Raw genomic sequence first — 19115 nt, forward strand, 5'->3', positions numbered from 1 at the left:
GGCTAGTTTTGTTTAAGTATTATTTATAATACTTATGATAAAGAACAAAAATGAAACTGGATGTATTTATGGAGAATTCCTTAAGGGATTCTCTGGGTGAGCAGAAAACCTGACAGGTTTTTAATTTATTATTATTTTTTTTAACAGAAGCTTGAGGGATTGTATAATGTAAGATGAAACCATTAAGAGTTAAAAGGGAGAGGACCCAATTAAACAGATTCAGCTCTGACCCTGGTGAATTATCAAAAATTGTGAGCTTTCATAGTGAGTGTCTATGATTTAAGGAATTAGGAAGAGGGAAAAAACAAGTCCCTGGGCACCTGAAAATGAGAATTGTTACATTTAACGAGGATGACTTTGGCATGGCATTTTGAAGAAAGCAGTCATATACAATGTAACTAGCTACATTTGGGTTCTGTAATTTTACACACAAATAACCACAGTATATCAGAGCCTGAAAAAGCCTCCTGAAAGCCTGAGAATAGGCTCATGTGGGTTAAAGGATATGAAGGAGTGCTTTGTATAAAATAAGCCCTCGTCAATATTTGCTGGTTTGGAATGAAGTGAAACCTAACTTGAATCCAGGCCCCATTTTGTGACACTAGGACCTATAACGGATGCCTACGTAACAAGACCTAGCCGCGGTTGGAGAGAACGCGGATGGATTTTGACAGTTGACGCACCGCTAGAAGTTACGGCAGCGGCACCCTCGCGCTGTCGTAAGCCGAGGGAGAAGGCGGTTGTAACTGAGGCGATCGGGTCACTCTGACTGAGGCAGAAAGTGAAGAAAACTGAAATATAGTTATCTGTATTTCAACACCATGCCGTAAAAGTCAGATAATTTTCCACTTGTTCATCGTGATGGAAAACCCGGATCCTGACCGTGAACATGAATCCGCAGCCATGGTTCGAAGTCAGATGGGCCGATTGGTTCGGGAAGAAGATTTCTATCGATTTGTAAATAACCTGAGTGAGGAAGATTACAAGCTTATGAGGGATAACAATTTGCTAGGCAACCCGGGGGAAAGTACAGAGGAAGAGTTGCTGAGAAGACTTCAGCAATTTAAAGAAAACCCACTGCAAAACGCAGATGAAAATACAGGTATATTTATTCCACTGTTGACGGGAATAGGATAGGACGGACAAGGAACTTCATAAAAGTAAATGTCAACCAGAGATTATACAGAAGTGGCACAAATTAATTTGGTGCTAACTTCTCATTAAAAAAGAACTGGTATTTACTTGATTTTTGGTGAGAATGTCGAGGTAGATATTTTTCCTGATTCACGTTTGGGTTGTTTTAATTGGGAAGCAGTGTGAAATAACCTATCGATATTTTCCTTGGTTTTCCACCTCATTGAAAGTTTCTCCCACTTCCTTAATTTTTTTTCTATGTAGATAAGTGACTTCCTCAGCAGCAAAAATAAATATTTCATATTCTAATCAAGTAGTTCTCAACTGGTGGCATTTGACAATGTATAAATATATTTTTGGTTGTCACAGGTAGGTGGGTGGGTGTCACTGGCATCCAGTGGGCAAAGGCCAGGAATGCTGCCAAATGTCCCACAATGCACAGGATAACTCCCCAATACAAAGAATTGTCCAGTGCCAAAATTTCAATAGTGTTAAGGTTGAGACACCCTGCTGTAACCTCAGATCTGGTGATTCTTTCCCAGTGTGAAGTAGGGGCTTTTACTATCTAATGAAGAGTTACGTTCTTGAATACAGCCTTATATGTACTATGCTAGATTCAGTCTATCAATTTGATCTAACCTTCAATTTCATATCAATTCAAAACATTGGTAATATTAAGAAGTATTCAAATACTTTTAAATCTATAAACCTTGTTGATATTTGGGCAATGGCTACAATAGTCTTATATTTTAAAACAACTTTATGTATTATCCAAAGCAGTTAAGTCGAAAGCCTAGAAGTAATGTTGTATGCTATTGAGAATTAGACAATAATGTAAATTGAACTAAAATAACCAGCACTGTACCTTAAATGGTGCTTGCCATGTTTAATTGCATTAGTATTTTGACAGTAGAGTGCTTGCCTTGTTTAATTGCATTAGTGTTTTGACACTGGAGTGAAAAAAATTTCGCCATTCCTCCCACAGTGGTACACAAGGCTGTGTATATGATGAAATATTGAAAATAGATTTCCTCCAGATTCCCTTTTAAAAAAACAACTCTGTAAATTTATTTAGGATTATCTCACTCTTTTCAGATGGAATGAAAACTTTCCTGCTTTTTACTTGTTAATTTACAGTGAAGTTTACAGAATATTAACTCTATAAATGTGAAATCTGTTTAAAATATCTGAGTATTAAGTTACCATTTTTTGTTTCTTTGTTGAAACAAAGTTTCAGAATGCTATTTTGTGATGGCTCTGACTTTAGTAGTTCCCTTCTGTGCCCCCGCCCCTTTTTTGTTAACAGGTGGAGGCGACACTTCAGATGATTCTAGTGCTGAATCTCTTTTGAATTGGCTTCTCTCTGCTGCAGAAACTGACGAAAGTGTGACAAGTGAGCAAACAGAACACCAATCTTGCAGAGAATTGAGCCAGGTTAGTCCAAACAATGATTTCACATTCAATTCAGAAACACATTTTCACCTTAATAATGACAACTCCAATTCAGAGAATGAATATGAACCACCTACAAGACTTCCCAGAGGAGAAAATATAGAAAACTGCCAAAGTCATGTGGAAAATCTATGCTCTGAATCAACATTTACAAGACCATCTAGATCAGAACAAAGTATAACTGAAGCATTAATGGAAGTGCCACCCACCAGAGGTCAGCGAAGAGCAAGAAGCAGCAGCCCAGACCATCGGAGAACCAGAGCGAGAATTGAAAATTGGTCACCTCCACGTTCAATGAGTGAAGTTTTCCAAAGATTTCATCAGGTTGCCTCATCTCCGACTATTGAGCAGCCTCTGGTAAATGCGACCGAGAGACTTACTGGAGCTCAGCACGAAGAAACATTGAGACAGCAAATAACTGGACATGATTGGCAAAATAGGGATCTTTTTGCAACTCCCAGAACAAGGAATGCCGCTGAAAGAGAATCTTCCCAAGATACAACAAGGGGAGATGAATCTCGTAGACTGAGACAGATAAGTCCCACCATATTCTTGGATTCTGAACTAGGACAAGTTCATCCTGGGGCATATTCTGAGAGAGAGAGTATAGCTAGTAGAACCCAGATAACATCTGAGACACCAATCAACACTTTCACTTTAGAAAGTGAACAAGGAGGACCCAGGCATATGTTTTCACATTCTGAGCAGGCAGATATGAGAGCTCATGTCAGTACCATCAGCGTTCCCATTCGTAGAACTTTAAATACTGGTTTAAATGATACAACATCTGTTGCAACTCAAAGCAATTCATGGCAGGCAATGACAGATTTTAGTGACTTAAACAACCTTGTGAACAATGACAATGATTTAGAGCCTAGTCTCTCACCTTCAAGTCAAAACGTGGAAAACACAGAGACCCCCACTGGAAGAGAGAGCTCTGATAGTAGGAATTCTGGTTCCAATTCAGATCCTAACCATGATTCCCATTCACCTTCTGCATTGATTTCTAGTTCAAACTCCAGTTACGTGTCTCCTTTCAGTTATAATCCTATGTCTGGTTCCAGCTCCAGTGATGAAAATCCATATCTTAACTTACTGATGTTTGAAACACGTGATGAAAGCAGCTTATCACCAGGCTCATTATCACAAGCCAGACAATACAGTAGATCTCTGAGCCCAATATCATTTGATGACAGCGACTCTTGGACCTCCCTTGAACTGGACCAGTTTTTTCTCGTAAATGACGATCAGAACCCTTCTACAGGACTCACCAGAGAACAGATTGACAACCTGACTGTAAGATCTTTTGGTAAAAATGATGTATTAAAAAGTTGCAGCATTTGCATCATGGAGTACACAGAAGGCAACAGGCTTCGCGTGTTACCTTGCTCCCATGAGTATCATATCCACTGCATTGATCGCTGGCTGGCTGACAATTCTACCTGTCCTATTTGTCGTGGGAAAGTAGTAGATTCGGGTGAGGGAGAAAATTCTAATTGAGTTCTGAATTCTCAGCTTTATGAACTGTTGTAGTGATGGACAAACCATAGTCACCCGCATTATGTCTACTTTGGGAGTGATGCTTAAATAGAACAATCTGAACCTAATCTAAATCTGAATCTAAATTTAACAATCTGAACTGAATTATTGGTTCCTGAAGGAATTAATGGACTTTCCCCAATTTCCATTCAAAAATAAAAGGGAATATTTAAAAAGTCAAACAATACTGTCTTATCTGACAGTAAAAACAAATTTCATACCATAGAGGGTCACTGAATTTCAATAACAACTTAGAAGGTACACGGGGTTGGGATGATCCTTATTCTATAGAGAAATGTCTTAATATGATACAATCAATCCAGATAGATCCTAGTAGTAGACTTATCTAGTCACGTAAATCCCAGACGTCTCATAGCCATGTCCTATCTTGGATGTACATTCAAAGAAACAGGAACCCAGCCAAAATAATTAAGCAATTTAAGAATCTGTTATTGTCGCTAACATAAAGAAGTCATGTTACATTCACAGAATGGTGTAAAAAGCTTTGAAAACCTACTCTGCCTATCTCTCTCTGCAGCAGTTTATCACACTCTAATACTACCTTGAAGTTTCTCCCATTCCCCCACTACCAATGTATCAGTCAGAGTCCTGGCCAAAAATTAATAGCACACTTGAAAAAGGTGAGGAAGGGTGTTTAATGAAGAGACTACTTACTAAAATGTGTAAGGAATGAAGGGAAACCAAGAGATGATGAAGGACCCTGAGGCTAGCAACTGTGAGAAGCCAGTATTATCTTCGCTAGGCTTAAAGGGGCATAGAGAAGGAGTAGCTCCAACAACCTGGAATGTCCTGTGGTTGTAATAGGAGGCCACCCAACAAGAGCTTTGACCTTAAATAAACAAATGGCAGCCACTGCCAATCTAAAGTTTTTTATTTTGGTTTGGGGGCAGGGGGGAGGGTGTTCATAGAAATAAATATCCTTACCTTTCTTTCTCCTCCTGACTTTTAATCTCCTGTTGGTAGTTCATATTAGGCAAACCCAACCGGAAGATACAGCGCAAGAGAGACTGACTGATTGATGAAGCTAGTAAAGATAAGCCTCCTGAAATCATAGAGCAGAGTAGAAAAGGATGGGAAGTGTACTTGACGTGCAAATCAGAGACCATCTACCACAACCAGCATTCCCAACTCTGTTCAAACCCAGTCTGTCTGTGCTTTCTTGTCTCTTCCTTTTGTTCTCCATTTGCTGCTCTTTGACTCGGCTTTTTAACAACCCTCTTAATTTGCCTTTCATTTACTCAGATCTTGTAGGATAAAGGAGAGAACAAGTACAGTTCGTCTTTAGAAGTAATGATATAACAAACCCTTAGAACTTAATTACCTTTCTCTTAAACTTGTCCCAGTTTGGTTTGCTGTGATTGTAAACAACTAAAGAAAAAGGGTTGTATAGGTATTTCTTTAATTTTTGCTTCATAAGTATATTCAAGTTTCAATTCTTTTTGTATATAAGTTTCGCTCATATAATTATTTTAAAAAATGAATCCTTATTTCTCTTAAAAGGTTTTATGGTTTATATATGCCTCTTACTTAACCTTTGTGTGAATGATACAAAGTACCCAATTGCTACTTGGAGACTCCCAAGTTGCAATCTGAAAGACTTAAAAGTAAAACCTGAGTTCAAAACCCGGAGTTCAATTCTCATTGTTCCTAGTAAAAGTATCACCCCATGCATCACCATGACTATTTGAAATCAAATTTTAGGTCATGTTTCCTTTGCAATTCAAACACAGTGAAGGATTTTTCTCCTAATGTAGCCTGAAAACTCTTTTTTGTTTAGTTTAGTTAAGTTTTTGTGTGTGTGTGTATATTGACCAGTTCAGCAAATTTTGCTTAAAATTTTCAACCCTGGTTTAAGTGAGAGTACATTGTATTAAAACCTAAAGCAATAGTCATAACAGTCATAAATTTTGTGCAACCTATATAAATGTGTACAGTATTAAGTATAAACCTGTTCTAAAAATTTAAAGTCAGAATCATCACTGACCTTTACTTCTTATGTGAATTGCTGACAGGCACTGTAATTGCATAGAAGTGTAAAATATAATTGGGGAGTCGTGGTGAAGTCTTTTAATACATCTTTGAGCTAGTATATTTTTCACACAGAAGATACTTGCGTGGCCAGAAATGAAGACTTAGATCAGTCCTCTAAAATTCTGAACATTGTGTGAATGTTAAACTCATCTGTGTGAATATTAAACTCTGAACGTTGTGTGAATGTTCTGGTTTTTATTAAGTATTTCTGGTACCAGATCTACTTCATTTAAAGTAAGCAGAATACTTATAACCGTAGTTGGCTTTCTCGCTATCTTAACAGGTTCTGAACTTCCAAAGGATGATAACTGCCTAATTAATACTTCAGTACATTCACATACGTCTTCTGTGGTAGACAGAATTCTACAATGACCCTTGTAGTAGCCCCTCCCTTTGAGTATGAGACCTGTGAATGTGATGGAATATATTCCAATTATTATGATACATTGCATAGTTGATTAGGAGATTATCCAGAGTGCACCTGACCTAATTAGATGAGCACTTAAAAGGCACAGAGAGGACTTCCAGTCCAGCCAGATAAGATGGTTTATACTCCTCTCTCCCTGCTCCCCATCTATAAGTACAATTATATATCCTAGAAATAAGACAACCAAAGGAGGACTTAGAAAGGTTTAAAGAAGGCGAATTGGCTAGGGACCCTCCGAATAGATGAACAACTTCATGGCAGGGCATCTTATCAGAAAAAAGGTGACCAGGCCCAGCATTTCCTAATTCCCAGTTTAGTAACAGAAAACAGCTCAAATAGGCTCTCCCTCTACCAGATCAAACTGAAGTCTCAATGAAAACACCAGGTGAGCCCTGCAGAAGTTGCAAGGAAGAGCAATTGGAAGCCCTGCTGACAGTAAGTGACCAGGAAAAAGTGCTCTCCTTCCCCACTGGCCCTGAGACCCCCCTTTCCCCACCCAGACATACTGGTGGCCAATCTGAATAACAGTCTGAATCTAATCTAAAGGGAAAAGTGAAAGTGAAACGGTACCAGTGAAAGTGATCCTCCCACAAAAAGCTCCCACTTGAAAAATGGTCTCTTCAAGAAGTCCTGAGACTCCTCTACCCTAGTAAGAGACACCAGGCAACTTGCTGATCCTCGCAACAGGGATCCCAGCACAAAAAGCTCTCAACCTGGTCAGCACCCTCCATCCCTTCAATGAAGGGAAGATCCTACAGCAAAAAATGCCTGGGCCAGGAAGTGCTCTTAATCCAAGTGGATCAGAGATTCCCCTCCCCCACCTACAAGTACCAGGTAACCTGTCCCGGGGAAGCACAACATGAACATGGACCCCATCTGCACAACATAAATCAAACAGACCGAAATAGTACCACAAACGTTCTGAAAACTAGATTGTCATGGAACCAGTCCACAAAAGTAGAGAAGGAACGGTGTGCCAAACCTAAACAGAGTGAATGCCTGCTAAATCTTACAAAAACACTTTAAATAGGACCCAAAGTATCCTAATACAATAGCTGAAATGTTCAATAGACAATAAAATACCACCTTTCATACCAAGAACCAGATACATGACAATTTGAAAGAGAAATGACAAATGATGCCAACCCCAAGATGAAACAGATGGTAGAATTATCAGATAGGGCTTTGGTCATGCAGGGTATCATGTGGGAGATCCTGCTCGCTGTGCCATGTGTCATGCAGGTGTCATGCGGGGTCTCAGCTCCCGCTCCCCACATAAGAACACAGGACACGGTGAGGCCAAAAAGGGAACACCCACGGAGCCATAGGTAGGGGAGTCATACCACTGTACTCTCACTGGAGGCTGGATTCACACGATGCGTGACATGCTGTCCGCTTTTCTGCTAACCCACCGACTCCCCACTTGCTAGCTGCAATCCGCCTCTCTGCAATCCGCAATCCACATTCCACCGCTTGCTAGCTCAGCCGCCATCTTCTTGCCAGCCCCCACTTTTCTGCTAGCGTAGCCACGGCAGTTATATTAGTGGCCAGTGGCTCACTGGTTACAGCTGACGGCCAACTAGCCACAGCTGATGGCCATCCAATCACAGTTGATGGCCATTTACTACCTGTGCCAGCACCTTTCCATGTGAGGCCAAGAGCCTGGAAACTGCACTCCTGGCTCTGTCCCCACAGCTTTTAATGCTGATTTCAGGACTTTAAGTCCTTGAACAGAGGACGTAGTCACTCCATGCCAATACTCCAACCTAACTGGGAGCTAATGAAGGTGGTTTTAAGCCACTATATTGGTGCTAATTTCTAACGCAGCAACACAAAACTAATACAACTTTTCCTAGGATCTATCCTGAACCCAGAAAAAGATTATAATGAGTCCTAGACAAGTCAATGGCTCAATGTCTTGGTTCTAGGCCCACTACAACCATATTATATTCTTGGGCCTGCAGAAAATGTGCTACTTGACCTATGAGCACCATTTTCCCCTAGAATGGAATACCCACCTAATTCCTGCTACTGAAGCTCCAAAAGGACAATATCCTTCCTGTTTGAACAACCACTCGTATGTTATTGCTCTAACTTTGCTTCACATCAGCCTATCCCGCCTAGTAGTGTATGTTGCGCATATCATAAACCCAATTTAATAGCCTGACTTTCAAACTATGTAGCCACTTATTTTTGTCTCAGAGTGACTACCATATTATATCGATTTCCCAAATCACATTCCTCTGTATCTGCCCTGCTAAATGTCAGAAGTTGGGAAGATGTGAATCTGAAGCGTCCCAGCTCCACCGGGTCTGTTTTTTACTCGTACATTACAACCTATCAGTTTAAATCAACAGTATCAATCATATGTGTGATTGTCAGCACAAATATTTCCATCTGATTAATTTTCTCTCTAGCTTTTAAAAAATATGTGTTATTCTGGCCTATTTCCAAAAAACAACAACAACAACAACAAAAAAAAAACACCTCATCTGAATAAGAAATTCTTTTTGAAAACAGTTATAGCCAATAGGTAGGTCTTTGATAGCAATATAAAGTGTACCTTTTTTGGCTAACCATGAAAATGAGTTGTGCTCTCAATCTTCCATGAAGAATTAAGTGTAAAAGATTCTTTAGTAAGTACAAACAAGCTTGAGCACTTAACAATATGACCATCAAAACACTGCAAGTACTAGAAATTTCACAAAGAAATGAGATGTTTCTGTTGAGTAATATCACCTGTTGTCAGTGTAATTTGAGACCTTCAGTATCTTCATCTTCAGTATCCTCATTATAATAATTATGCAAACATTTTACATCTTTAATGAGAGGTGAACGTGCAGTCCCTTCTATGAGATGTTTTCTGGTGTGAAAATTATGAATGGAAATCTGAACTATATTTATTTTCTGCAATTTCACTTAAGATGGGAGCATTCTTTCCCATGCTCACTGAGGCTTGACGATCCTTTCTGTAATATCTGAAACTCTCCATTTTTAGTCATTAAGCCAGCATCTTTAACATCATTGCAAAAATGGGGGTTGGAAAAACATTTTATGGACATCCCTTTTTCTCTTATCCACCATTCATGCAGGACAGACACTAATTATCAGCCAACTCGGGTCGCTTTATCCATTGTGACATCACTAATCACAACACAGCTATCCACCACCTCAGTTTTGTCATATTTTATTCTGGCAGGATATTTTTTTTTTCATTAGTAGCACTTGTGACTATCTAAAACATTTATTATTTATTGTGTGCTTGTTTTCTTCCCCACTCCTACCCCAAAATAAAACCTTCAAAAGATCTTTTTTTATTACTACTACATTTCTGAAAACTAGAACTGTTACCAGCATACACACATACATACGTACATACATACATACATTCATACATACATACATACATACATACATACATACATACATATCCCCCACCCCCCATGCCCAAAGAGAATTTTTGGCTGATCTCAGCATCCCAGACTTATTTTGCACCCTTTACTCTCCAAAGAAAACTTATTATAATATTGTTACCTAGCATCCTGGATTTGATCTATTTCAGCCTAGACTTCTCTAACTTAACATATTTGTATAGTAGTTCTTGCCTGTTACGTTATCACATCTGCCAAACCTTTTCCAAATCATTATTTCATGCATTCAGCACATATACAAACTATCTCCGATGTACGATGTTTCGTCTTACAATTTTTCAACTTTACAATGGTGCAAAGAGCCATATACATTTAATAGAAACTGTACTTCAAATTTCGAATTTTGATCTTTTCCTGGGCTAGCAATATCCATTACGATACTCTCTCATCATGCTAGGCTGCAGCAGCGATTTGATTTTGCCCAACTGTAAGCTAATATAAGTGTTCTGAGCTATTTAAGATGTTTAAGGCAGGATAGGCTAAGCTATAACGTTCAGTAGGTTATGTGCATTAAATGTATTTTGGCTTACAATATTTTCAACTTACAATGGGTTTATCAGGACACAGCCACATTGTAATTCAAGGAGCATCTGTATACTTACCCCGAATGTTCCGCCTGATGCTGGGTGCGAGGGTTATAGTTAAGAAGTATAGTGCTTATCATTAAGAAATGTATTGAATTTTTTTATTAGTTTCAGGTGCACAAGACAAAGTAATACTTAGATGTTTATCATTTATATCCCTCACATTGTGTGAACCCTCCTCCCCCTATCCACTATCCCTCTGACATCACGCAGAGCCATTACAAGAAATGTATTGAATTTTAAAGAAGCTACATGAATAAACATATGATGACACTCTATGTGATAGATGCACTGATAGAGATTCAGATACAGTTAAAGTGGTATCTGAGTTTTATCTTGTAGGACTAGTAGTAATTAATTAGCTAATGAAATGCTGTCATTAATTAATTCTAAGCAAAATAAACACTTCATGCAACAGTAGAGATGCATAACAGAGCGTTGAAAATTCAAGAACCAGTAAGCACTACACTGTGACTAAATCATCATACTCTGGAGTTGAAGAGGAAGAGGTCTAAGGACATTACCAAAACATGAAGAGATGAGGCCAAAGAGGGAACAAGTGGCTCTGTGCATCACACTGAGTTGAGCTAGATCTTCTAAGCAATGCACAGTCAATGTAATTTTAGTAAGAGGAATAAAATTATTCAATTTTTAGAATGATCATACTAGCAGGTGTGTGCAGAATAGATTGTAGAAAAGTTAAACTGACTCATTTATGGAGTTATGACATTAATTGCATCAATAAAGTATAAGGTCCTGAAATATTGGTGTGGCAGTTGAGATGTGGATGTAGTATTTAAAAAAACAATCAAATTTGGTGGCTGCATGGATAATTTGAAGAGAATCTCAACTTTCTGGTGTAGGTGGCTAAGTGGATGGGGGGAGGTTCCACTGATAAAAGAAAAGCAATATAACAGGTTTGTCATGGTAGAGGGACAGGTGACAACTGAGCTGGGATCTCTGAGATTTGAGATGTCAAACTCATCATATATATTTTTGTGGCAATGTTTAGTTATCATGGAATAGCAAGTAAACTTCTAAAATTAGAACAAAGATGCAAATTGAAATCCAAGAAGTATAAGGTATTACCTGTATAAAAAAGATAGCAAAGATAATCGAGATAGAAAAAAGAGAGGTAAAAAGGTAATCATAAAAGTATGATGTGACACAAGCCAGAAAAATAGAACATTTCCAGAAGAAAAGAATGCCAAGAGTCCACTTGAAAAAGCTTCTCTAGTTTAAATATAATTAAATAGATTTTTTAAATGTAAAATATTCTATTTAAAAACATGATTTTAAATAAAAGGGTCATTTTAAATAAATATGGCTAATCAATTCATTAGAAATTAGAATACTGTTTTAACATTAGAAATGTTTACATATTTTTATCTTAAGTAACAATAAAAAAATCTTTGTGGCTATATCTACATATTTACTTAAAAAATTTATTGATGTAGAAATTACGAGGTCAAAGGCTATGAACCATTTTAAGGCCATTGATATATAATGTCAAAACATCAAAAAGTGGGAGCAATTTGCATTCTCTCCAACAATTTGCCATAGTTACCAAATGAGTATATTATTACCAACATTGTCTTATCGTAACAAAAACAGCAAAGGGGAAAAATACTCTTTGTAAAAAAAAAAAAAAAAGGAAAAGAAAGGAAAGGAAGGGAAGGAGAAAAGAAAAAGCAAAAGAAACAGTTCTTTCTCAAATAATAGGTAATGTTCATTGCTTTAATTTAGACTCACTAATAATCAAATAAAATTAATTTGGTATATTACCATTGGAATTGGTGAACTGTCTGGTTAAACCTGCCATCTTTTTAAGTAGTTTGACAGATATTTTTCTTATTTCATATGAGATCATATCAATTTTGAATATATATCATATATAGTATATATGTACTCAAAATATTATATGTGTGCACTATTATTACCTTGTCATAGAGCTTGCTCACATGTTGCACAGTTTGTCATCTGCCTTTCTAAGTTTATGATTTTGTGAATGGTTACAGGTAATACAGTAAAATGTTAAGTCTGTCATTTTTTCCATTACTTCTTCCATTTCTCATATACATAAAAGGTAATTCCTCATTTAGAAATCAGATAAATATGTATTCATTTAACACTTGAATCCTTCTGAAATATATATAGTGATTTTCATATAAAACCTTCCTAGTTAACATTGTATATAGTATTGAAACTCATGCCTCGCACACTCTTAATGCTTCCAATTAAAGAGGAATTCTACCAATTTTCTAACAATAAACGAAAATTTCCTTGTTTGTTTAAAGAAGATAATCTCCATCATGTTAAAAAAAAGTGTTAATAATTTTCAAATTAAAAATTGGAATGGATATTGAATTTTGCAAGGTAACTTTTGAGAATATAACGAGGCTGATTAAACTATTAAGAGTAGTATTTTTACCACCCCTGGATGAATAGAATACATGCTGCTTGGACTTATTTTTATAGACTTTCAGCTTGGCCTCCAATTTTAATTCCTGTATTAACAAAGATGCTAATGTAAGAAATATGCTCCTTCTTTAAAATGAATTTAAAGCTTCCCCAAAAACCCCAGTAAAAATTTATATTAATTTTGAGTGCTCTGTACTTTGAACAATATGAATTTCTTGCTTACTAAAAAAATGAAAGTGAAAACAAACATATTCACTGTTTGTTTATGGATATACTGAATCATTTTTCAATTTCTTTCACGGTGATTTAACCATTGATATTTACTACTCTAGGAGCTAAATGTATTCTATATTTTACCCAGAAAAAGAAACACTTTGAAAATGTTTTCAAATTATAATTCATCAATTTGTACATGAAATTTTAAAATTTTGTATTTAAACAAGTTTGTGTTAAAACTTTAGGTTTAAACAAGGAATGATGAATGAGTATATTCTGGTCATTAGAAAAACAAAATACAAATGAATTACTCTTTTCTAAGATCACTTTCATTTAAATTTCGAGTTCCATTTCTCTCACTTTTCCCTTATACTAACTAAATTAATCACAGTTACCACTATGATATATATCCATCCCAAACTTTTTCATCCATGGGAACTTTTTTTCAGTGTACTGTTCTGCAACTTGCTTTTTCAGTGTAAAAGATCTAAATGAAGATTGCTGTTTCTCAGTATATATAAATAGAGTTTTCTTTTTTTAACTGTGGCATAGAGTTCCATATTACAGGTATCACATATACTATTTACCTATTGCATTACTAGTGGCTATTTGCAATGGATCTGTTCCTTTTGACATTGCTTTCGAATCTGAAATAGTATAATAATTTCCATTATCTTTATCTTTTCATTATTCTTTGTATAGCATCATCTCCACTTGATATGGATGTAACATTGACTCATATTTCTCTCATGTGAGTTTTTGAAGTTCTTTCCTATTCCATGAATTATTCCTATTTTTCCTATGATTTATTTTTCTATTTCAAATATTTATCTTATAATCTCTTACATCGCACCTTTCTCAAACATCTCAACAAATATTTATAGAGTACCTACTCTGGGCAAGGCAGTATTCTGGGTGCAACGAATATTGTAGTGAAAATTACAAAACCATTGCTTTCTAGGAGTTTACATTCTTCTTAACGTCTAGTAATATTTTGTTTTCTATTCATAGTGAAGAAAGGGGGCTATGGGCTCTGCGTGTGTGGTTAGGGTTTGGCTGCTGAAAGGCATAATTTCCCCAAGAACAGATTCCCCAAGAACCTGCCACTATTCTGAAGACCTATAAATGCTGAAAGAATGAGGCTCTGATCTGGGACATTAACAATCATACTGGCCTATGTAGTTCACCCTGGATATAGTCTTTTCATTTCTTTAAAGGAAACACTCCCTTTTAAGAGAAAGAATTGGTAAATGGGTGTCTAAATGCCTTTCTGCCAGCCATTCAGCTTGGAAGCAGAAAGCTGTAGGTGGAATGACTGCCCCACATACACTTTCAGTCCCCTTCTCCCTTTTGCTGTCCTGAGTTACTCAGCAGAGCTGTGGGGCATGTCGGGGAACAAAATGTGCCACTCCAAAATGTGTCTCTTTGGCATGAGGATTATTTCAGGCTGATTATTTTAAGAAACAGAGGACCTAGACGTTTTGATTTTTACCTCCCCCTTTGCTGCCAAAGAGAACTTAGAAAGAGGACCTAGAGCATGAAGGGAGCTCATCTCCGAGATAACCGCAGAGGATATGGGTTAGGTGTGGTGGGCTGGGGGGAGCTGGAGGCTTGGGGATCAAAGTCCTCTCTGTGTCCCATTGTCTCTGCCAGGCAGGACCAACATTTGTTTACCACACATTTGCTCCTTCCATCTCCCTGTGAAATGTATCCGTCCCCTTTGAAGCCCCACACTCCTACCCCCTCTCCTCAGCTCAGGATGGCACATGAGCAGCATGACTGCTGGAAAGGCTCATCTCTTGGGGGTTCCCATACATATGTAATTAAATTGATTTTCCCTTGTTAATCTGTTTTCTGTGAGTTTAATTATTAGACCGGCCTGGAGAACTTTGACAGGTAGAGGAAAAACTCTGCCTCCCTGACAGACACATGTACAGGCCCTAAGCTGAAGCTCCCTCGTTGCATATTTTACTATGGGGCTTCCTTTTCTGTCATATTTCACCATCATTATGATGGTTTATTCATGGCAAGTTAATGGCTGTGTATGCTCCTGCCCACGAACATCTTGAACCAGAGCCTATTTTCTTTTGTATTTTAAAATCCAATAAAAATGAATTTTAAAATTCAGCAATAGGAAAAGAGATTCAGAGTATTTGAATTTGAAAGTGTATATACCCATCACTACATGTTTGCAAGAAAACTCACTTCTTGGAAGTCTTACACGATTGCTATCATGGTTATTACATTTGTCAGGAGTTGTAATTTTAGAGAATTCCTTACAAATTAGTTTCAAAGTGTAAATCAATTTATTGACTGACAATACTCTGAAGTTTGGGACTGCTTATAGCCTCAGACACAGGTATGTATGGGAGCCCAAAGGATGTGAGTAGAAAATGTAATTTTCTCTGTCTTAGATGTTTCTCTTTCTGAGGTGTTTTGTTCTTTTGGGAAAGCTTTCCCCCAAGGATGGCAAGGGTGGATGACCAACCCAACCCTATTTTCATATATTACCAATGTACTGAACCCAGGCAAAGAGAGAGCCTTTATACAACAGGTTGACTCAGCTTTGGATTTCTGTTTAGCCCCCAAGTCCAGGGAATCCTAACTGCCCAGGTCTTGGTCACATGCCCAACACTAGAATATGGAGGTAGGATCTCCAAGTCAAACCATATGGAAATGTGGGCAATTCACCAGCAATAGCAATGAAAGTCCTTTAATAGATAGGGCTCTCTTTTGTTTTTCACACTCTTCTTCAATAATTCTAGTAATACATATTTTACTATAATGTGACCCATTTCATCCAGCGTTTTAAATTTTTATCACATATTTGTGTTCAAAACATCATTCAAAAATTAATGTATATGTTTCTTTGTTTGTTTTCTTTCTGTTCCTATACTTTATAGTTAGGCTTTCTCCTGTATCCTTGATTAGAATGTGTAATAATATTAGATAATATTTGTATTAGGGTTTGATCAGAGAAGTAGAACCACTTAGTGATATAAAGAATATTATACGGATTAAACCTTATGTGATAGTGCGAATTGGTTAAGCATTCTATGTAAATCCATTCGCTCTGACTCTGGAGCCTGTCCTGAAATCAGCAGGGCTGGCAGTCAGAAATGGGAGATGATGTGAAGTGGAGAGATCAAAGACAAGCTGGAACTGGCAAAAACAGGCTACAATCCATCTACCAAAATGAATTTAACACCACACGAAAAGGATTGCACACCATGACCAAGAGGGATTTATTCCCAAAAAGCAAGGATGGTTCAACACATGAAAATTTATCAAGACAGTATACCGCATTTACAGAATGAAGGATAAAAATGACATGAGCATCTCACTGATATGGAAAAAAAGCATAAAAAATGTGCTCACTGGAATTCAATACTCCATAGAAAGCTTAAAGAAGACATTAGATAAAACTGAAGTTGGTTCATAAACTGAAAATAAATCCGAAAACTACAATGAGTTTAAATGAAAATATGAATGCTAAAGGAATGAAAAACAAAATGAACACTCACATTCATTTAATAATATTGTCAGAAGGTGAGAATAAAGTAAGTGCAATAATTATTTGAAGAAATACTTGAATATTTTTTAGGCGTGAAGTTAGAAATAAATTATCAGATTGATATACATAGCATCCCGGGTTAGTAAACCAAGTATATAACAATACATCTGTATCAGACACCTTACCCTCAGCTGTACCCTTCCTTTGTTTCACATTAAATCAATGTGGAACTGTGGTGCACAAGCTGACAGTTTCTCATTATTCATGATGCCACTACACATACCCCCTACCTCTCTAGTCACTGCAGCAGGTGAGGATACTAACAAAGCAAATTCTCAGTGCCCGCCCATGCTGAGGTCCTGGGTGAATTAATTCTCCTTTCTTCAGATTCCTTCCCCATGACTTCGAGATCCAGTTTATAGGACTGCTAGGGGTCAGGTCTCAGCTTGATTCTGCATTTTCACATTGGATCATCCTCCTTCCCTGCTTCACTGCTTATGCCCTGCAATCCTGTTCATTTGGATTGTACTCTAATTAAATAATGGCACATAAATGCTTGGTTTGTGGCTCTGTCTTCTGAGGCTAAAAATCATGTGGTGAATCACAGCATATTAGTGACAAAGAAGAAAATCTAAAAAGCAACCTGGAAGAAAGACAGAATACCAAACAAGAAGAGCAATTAGACGGGTAGCAATCTTCTCATCAGTAACCAGATTCCCGAAGATAACTAAAAACAAAAAAACAAAAATACCCTCCTCAAATTGCTAATGGAGAAATCACTCTTAACCTAGAATGCAATACTCAACCAACCATATGAACAGATGAAGGAAATGACATTTTCAGACAAAGATAGAGCTTTCTATTTATAGACCCTCACCAGTAGAACTTACAAGAAATCGATTTCTTACTGAAAGGAACTGAATCTATAGAGAAGGAGTGGGATTAAGGAACAATATTGGGCATAGAAATTTACATAGTGAAACCCAAAAAGGATTAACTGTTAAACATCATGTAATTGTGTGGCTAATTTGGGAGCTGAGTCAAAAATAAAGAGCCATTAAAATCTAGACAATAATTACGTGGAAGATGATATAAAATACAATCAGAACAAATGCTTGGAAATTTCTTTTTTTTTTTTTTCTGGACGGGGTAGAGGTGCTCAGCATAAGACTGTGATCATTCCAGTAGGCACGTTAGCATTTCAACTACTAAAAACTTAGAATTAAAATAGATAACCTCCCAATCTCTTGAGGGGAAAATATAACATTGAATGAAAAATGCAAATTTCAAAAGGAAATATACTATTAATGTAAAGTTAAAATATACAAAACAGGAACATTGCTCTGACTGCAAACAAATGTCTTGATTTGTAAAAAACATGGATGCTAGAGTACAGTCAAACTTTAGACAATTTGCAACACTGAGCAGTAAGGGAAATGTCTTGGAATTTGAGGGCTCTCAAAGTGGATTGCTAGTATCATTTTATTTCTAAAACAAAAATATATCCATCAAATATGGGAAAATCACATCTGAATCTGTGTTTTGGATAGTCTAGTGATACTTTGATGTCTTTTTTCTAAGTTTGAAATAGTTTGTATTTAGTGAAAGTTTTAGAAAATCGTGGTAGATTCGTGTCCTTCATTAACTCCTTGAGTCTTGGATCATGCTTTCTCCTCTTCTGCTTTTTATTTATTTATCTCTAGTATATAACCTTGTAAATGGAACACAATATGTACACATTAAACATATGTTGACATGAATAATTCACATGAACATGCTTTCCAAACTAATGCCATTATCATAAATAGAAACTCCTCACAAAATAGCATATTTTCCTTCCAAGAAGCGAACCACTATAAATTGTATAACATTCTACAGTGTGCCTAAAAATTAATATTTGTGAAAATAATATGTACCACATTTAGAAACCTATCTTAAAGACTATTAGCAACACAAGGCATATTTGACTAGCATCATCATATTTGGTAAAACTTGTTTTGAGAGATGTCCTTCCAGAAAATTGCAGACTGTGGCATTTTCTGAACTGTGATTCTGACATGAATCCTGTAAACCTATTTTTTTGCAAATAAACACTAGTGAAAGTGTCATAAGGTAACAGTGGTGGGACCAAAGCATTTAGGAATAACTATTTATTTGTGCACAATTACATATAACTTATATGAGAGACTATTAAGTATTTGGCATGCAAAGGCAATCTATTAATGTAAGAGTGTAATGTATAAAAGAGGCGAGAGTAGATGCACAATTGTTATGACAGAAGAAATGGTATCAGAATTGTACCTGAGATCCCATTACAAAGCAGGCCACTTGCTGGGATAGAAAAA

At 36.9% G+C, this 19115-nt stretch overlaps 1 protein-coding gene across 1 annotated transcript in view; it reads left to right on the top strand.

The window, feature by feature from the left end:
• The first annotated feature begins 861 nt into the window (after positions 1-861).
• LOC109451730 (E3 ubiquitin-protein ligase RLIM) overlaps positions 862-19115 on the top strand; it is a 40099-nt gene continuing 21845 nt past the window's right edge. The window contains 2 exon segments of the mRNA XM_074323292.1: positions 862-1102; positions 2441-4063. Of these exon segments, the coding sequence (XP_074179393.1) occupies positions 862-1102; positions 2441-4063 (1864 nt within the window).

The sequence above is a fragment of the Rhinolophus sinicus genome, chromosome X, assembly GCF_036562045.2.
Source record: "Rhinolophus sinicus isolate RSC01 chromosome X, ASM3656204v1, whole genome shotgun sequence".
Classification (NCBI taxonomy): Eukaryota; Metazoa; Chordata; class Mammalia; order Chiroptera; family Rhinolophidae; genus Rhinolophus; species Rhinolophus sinicus.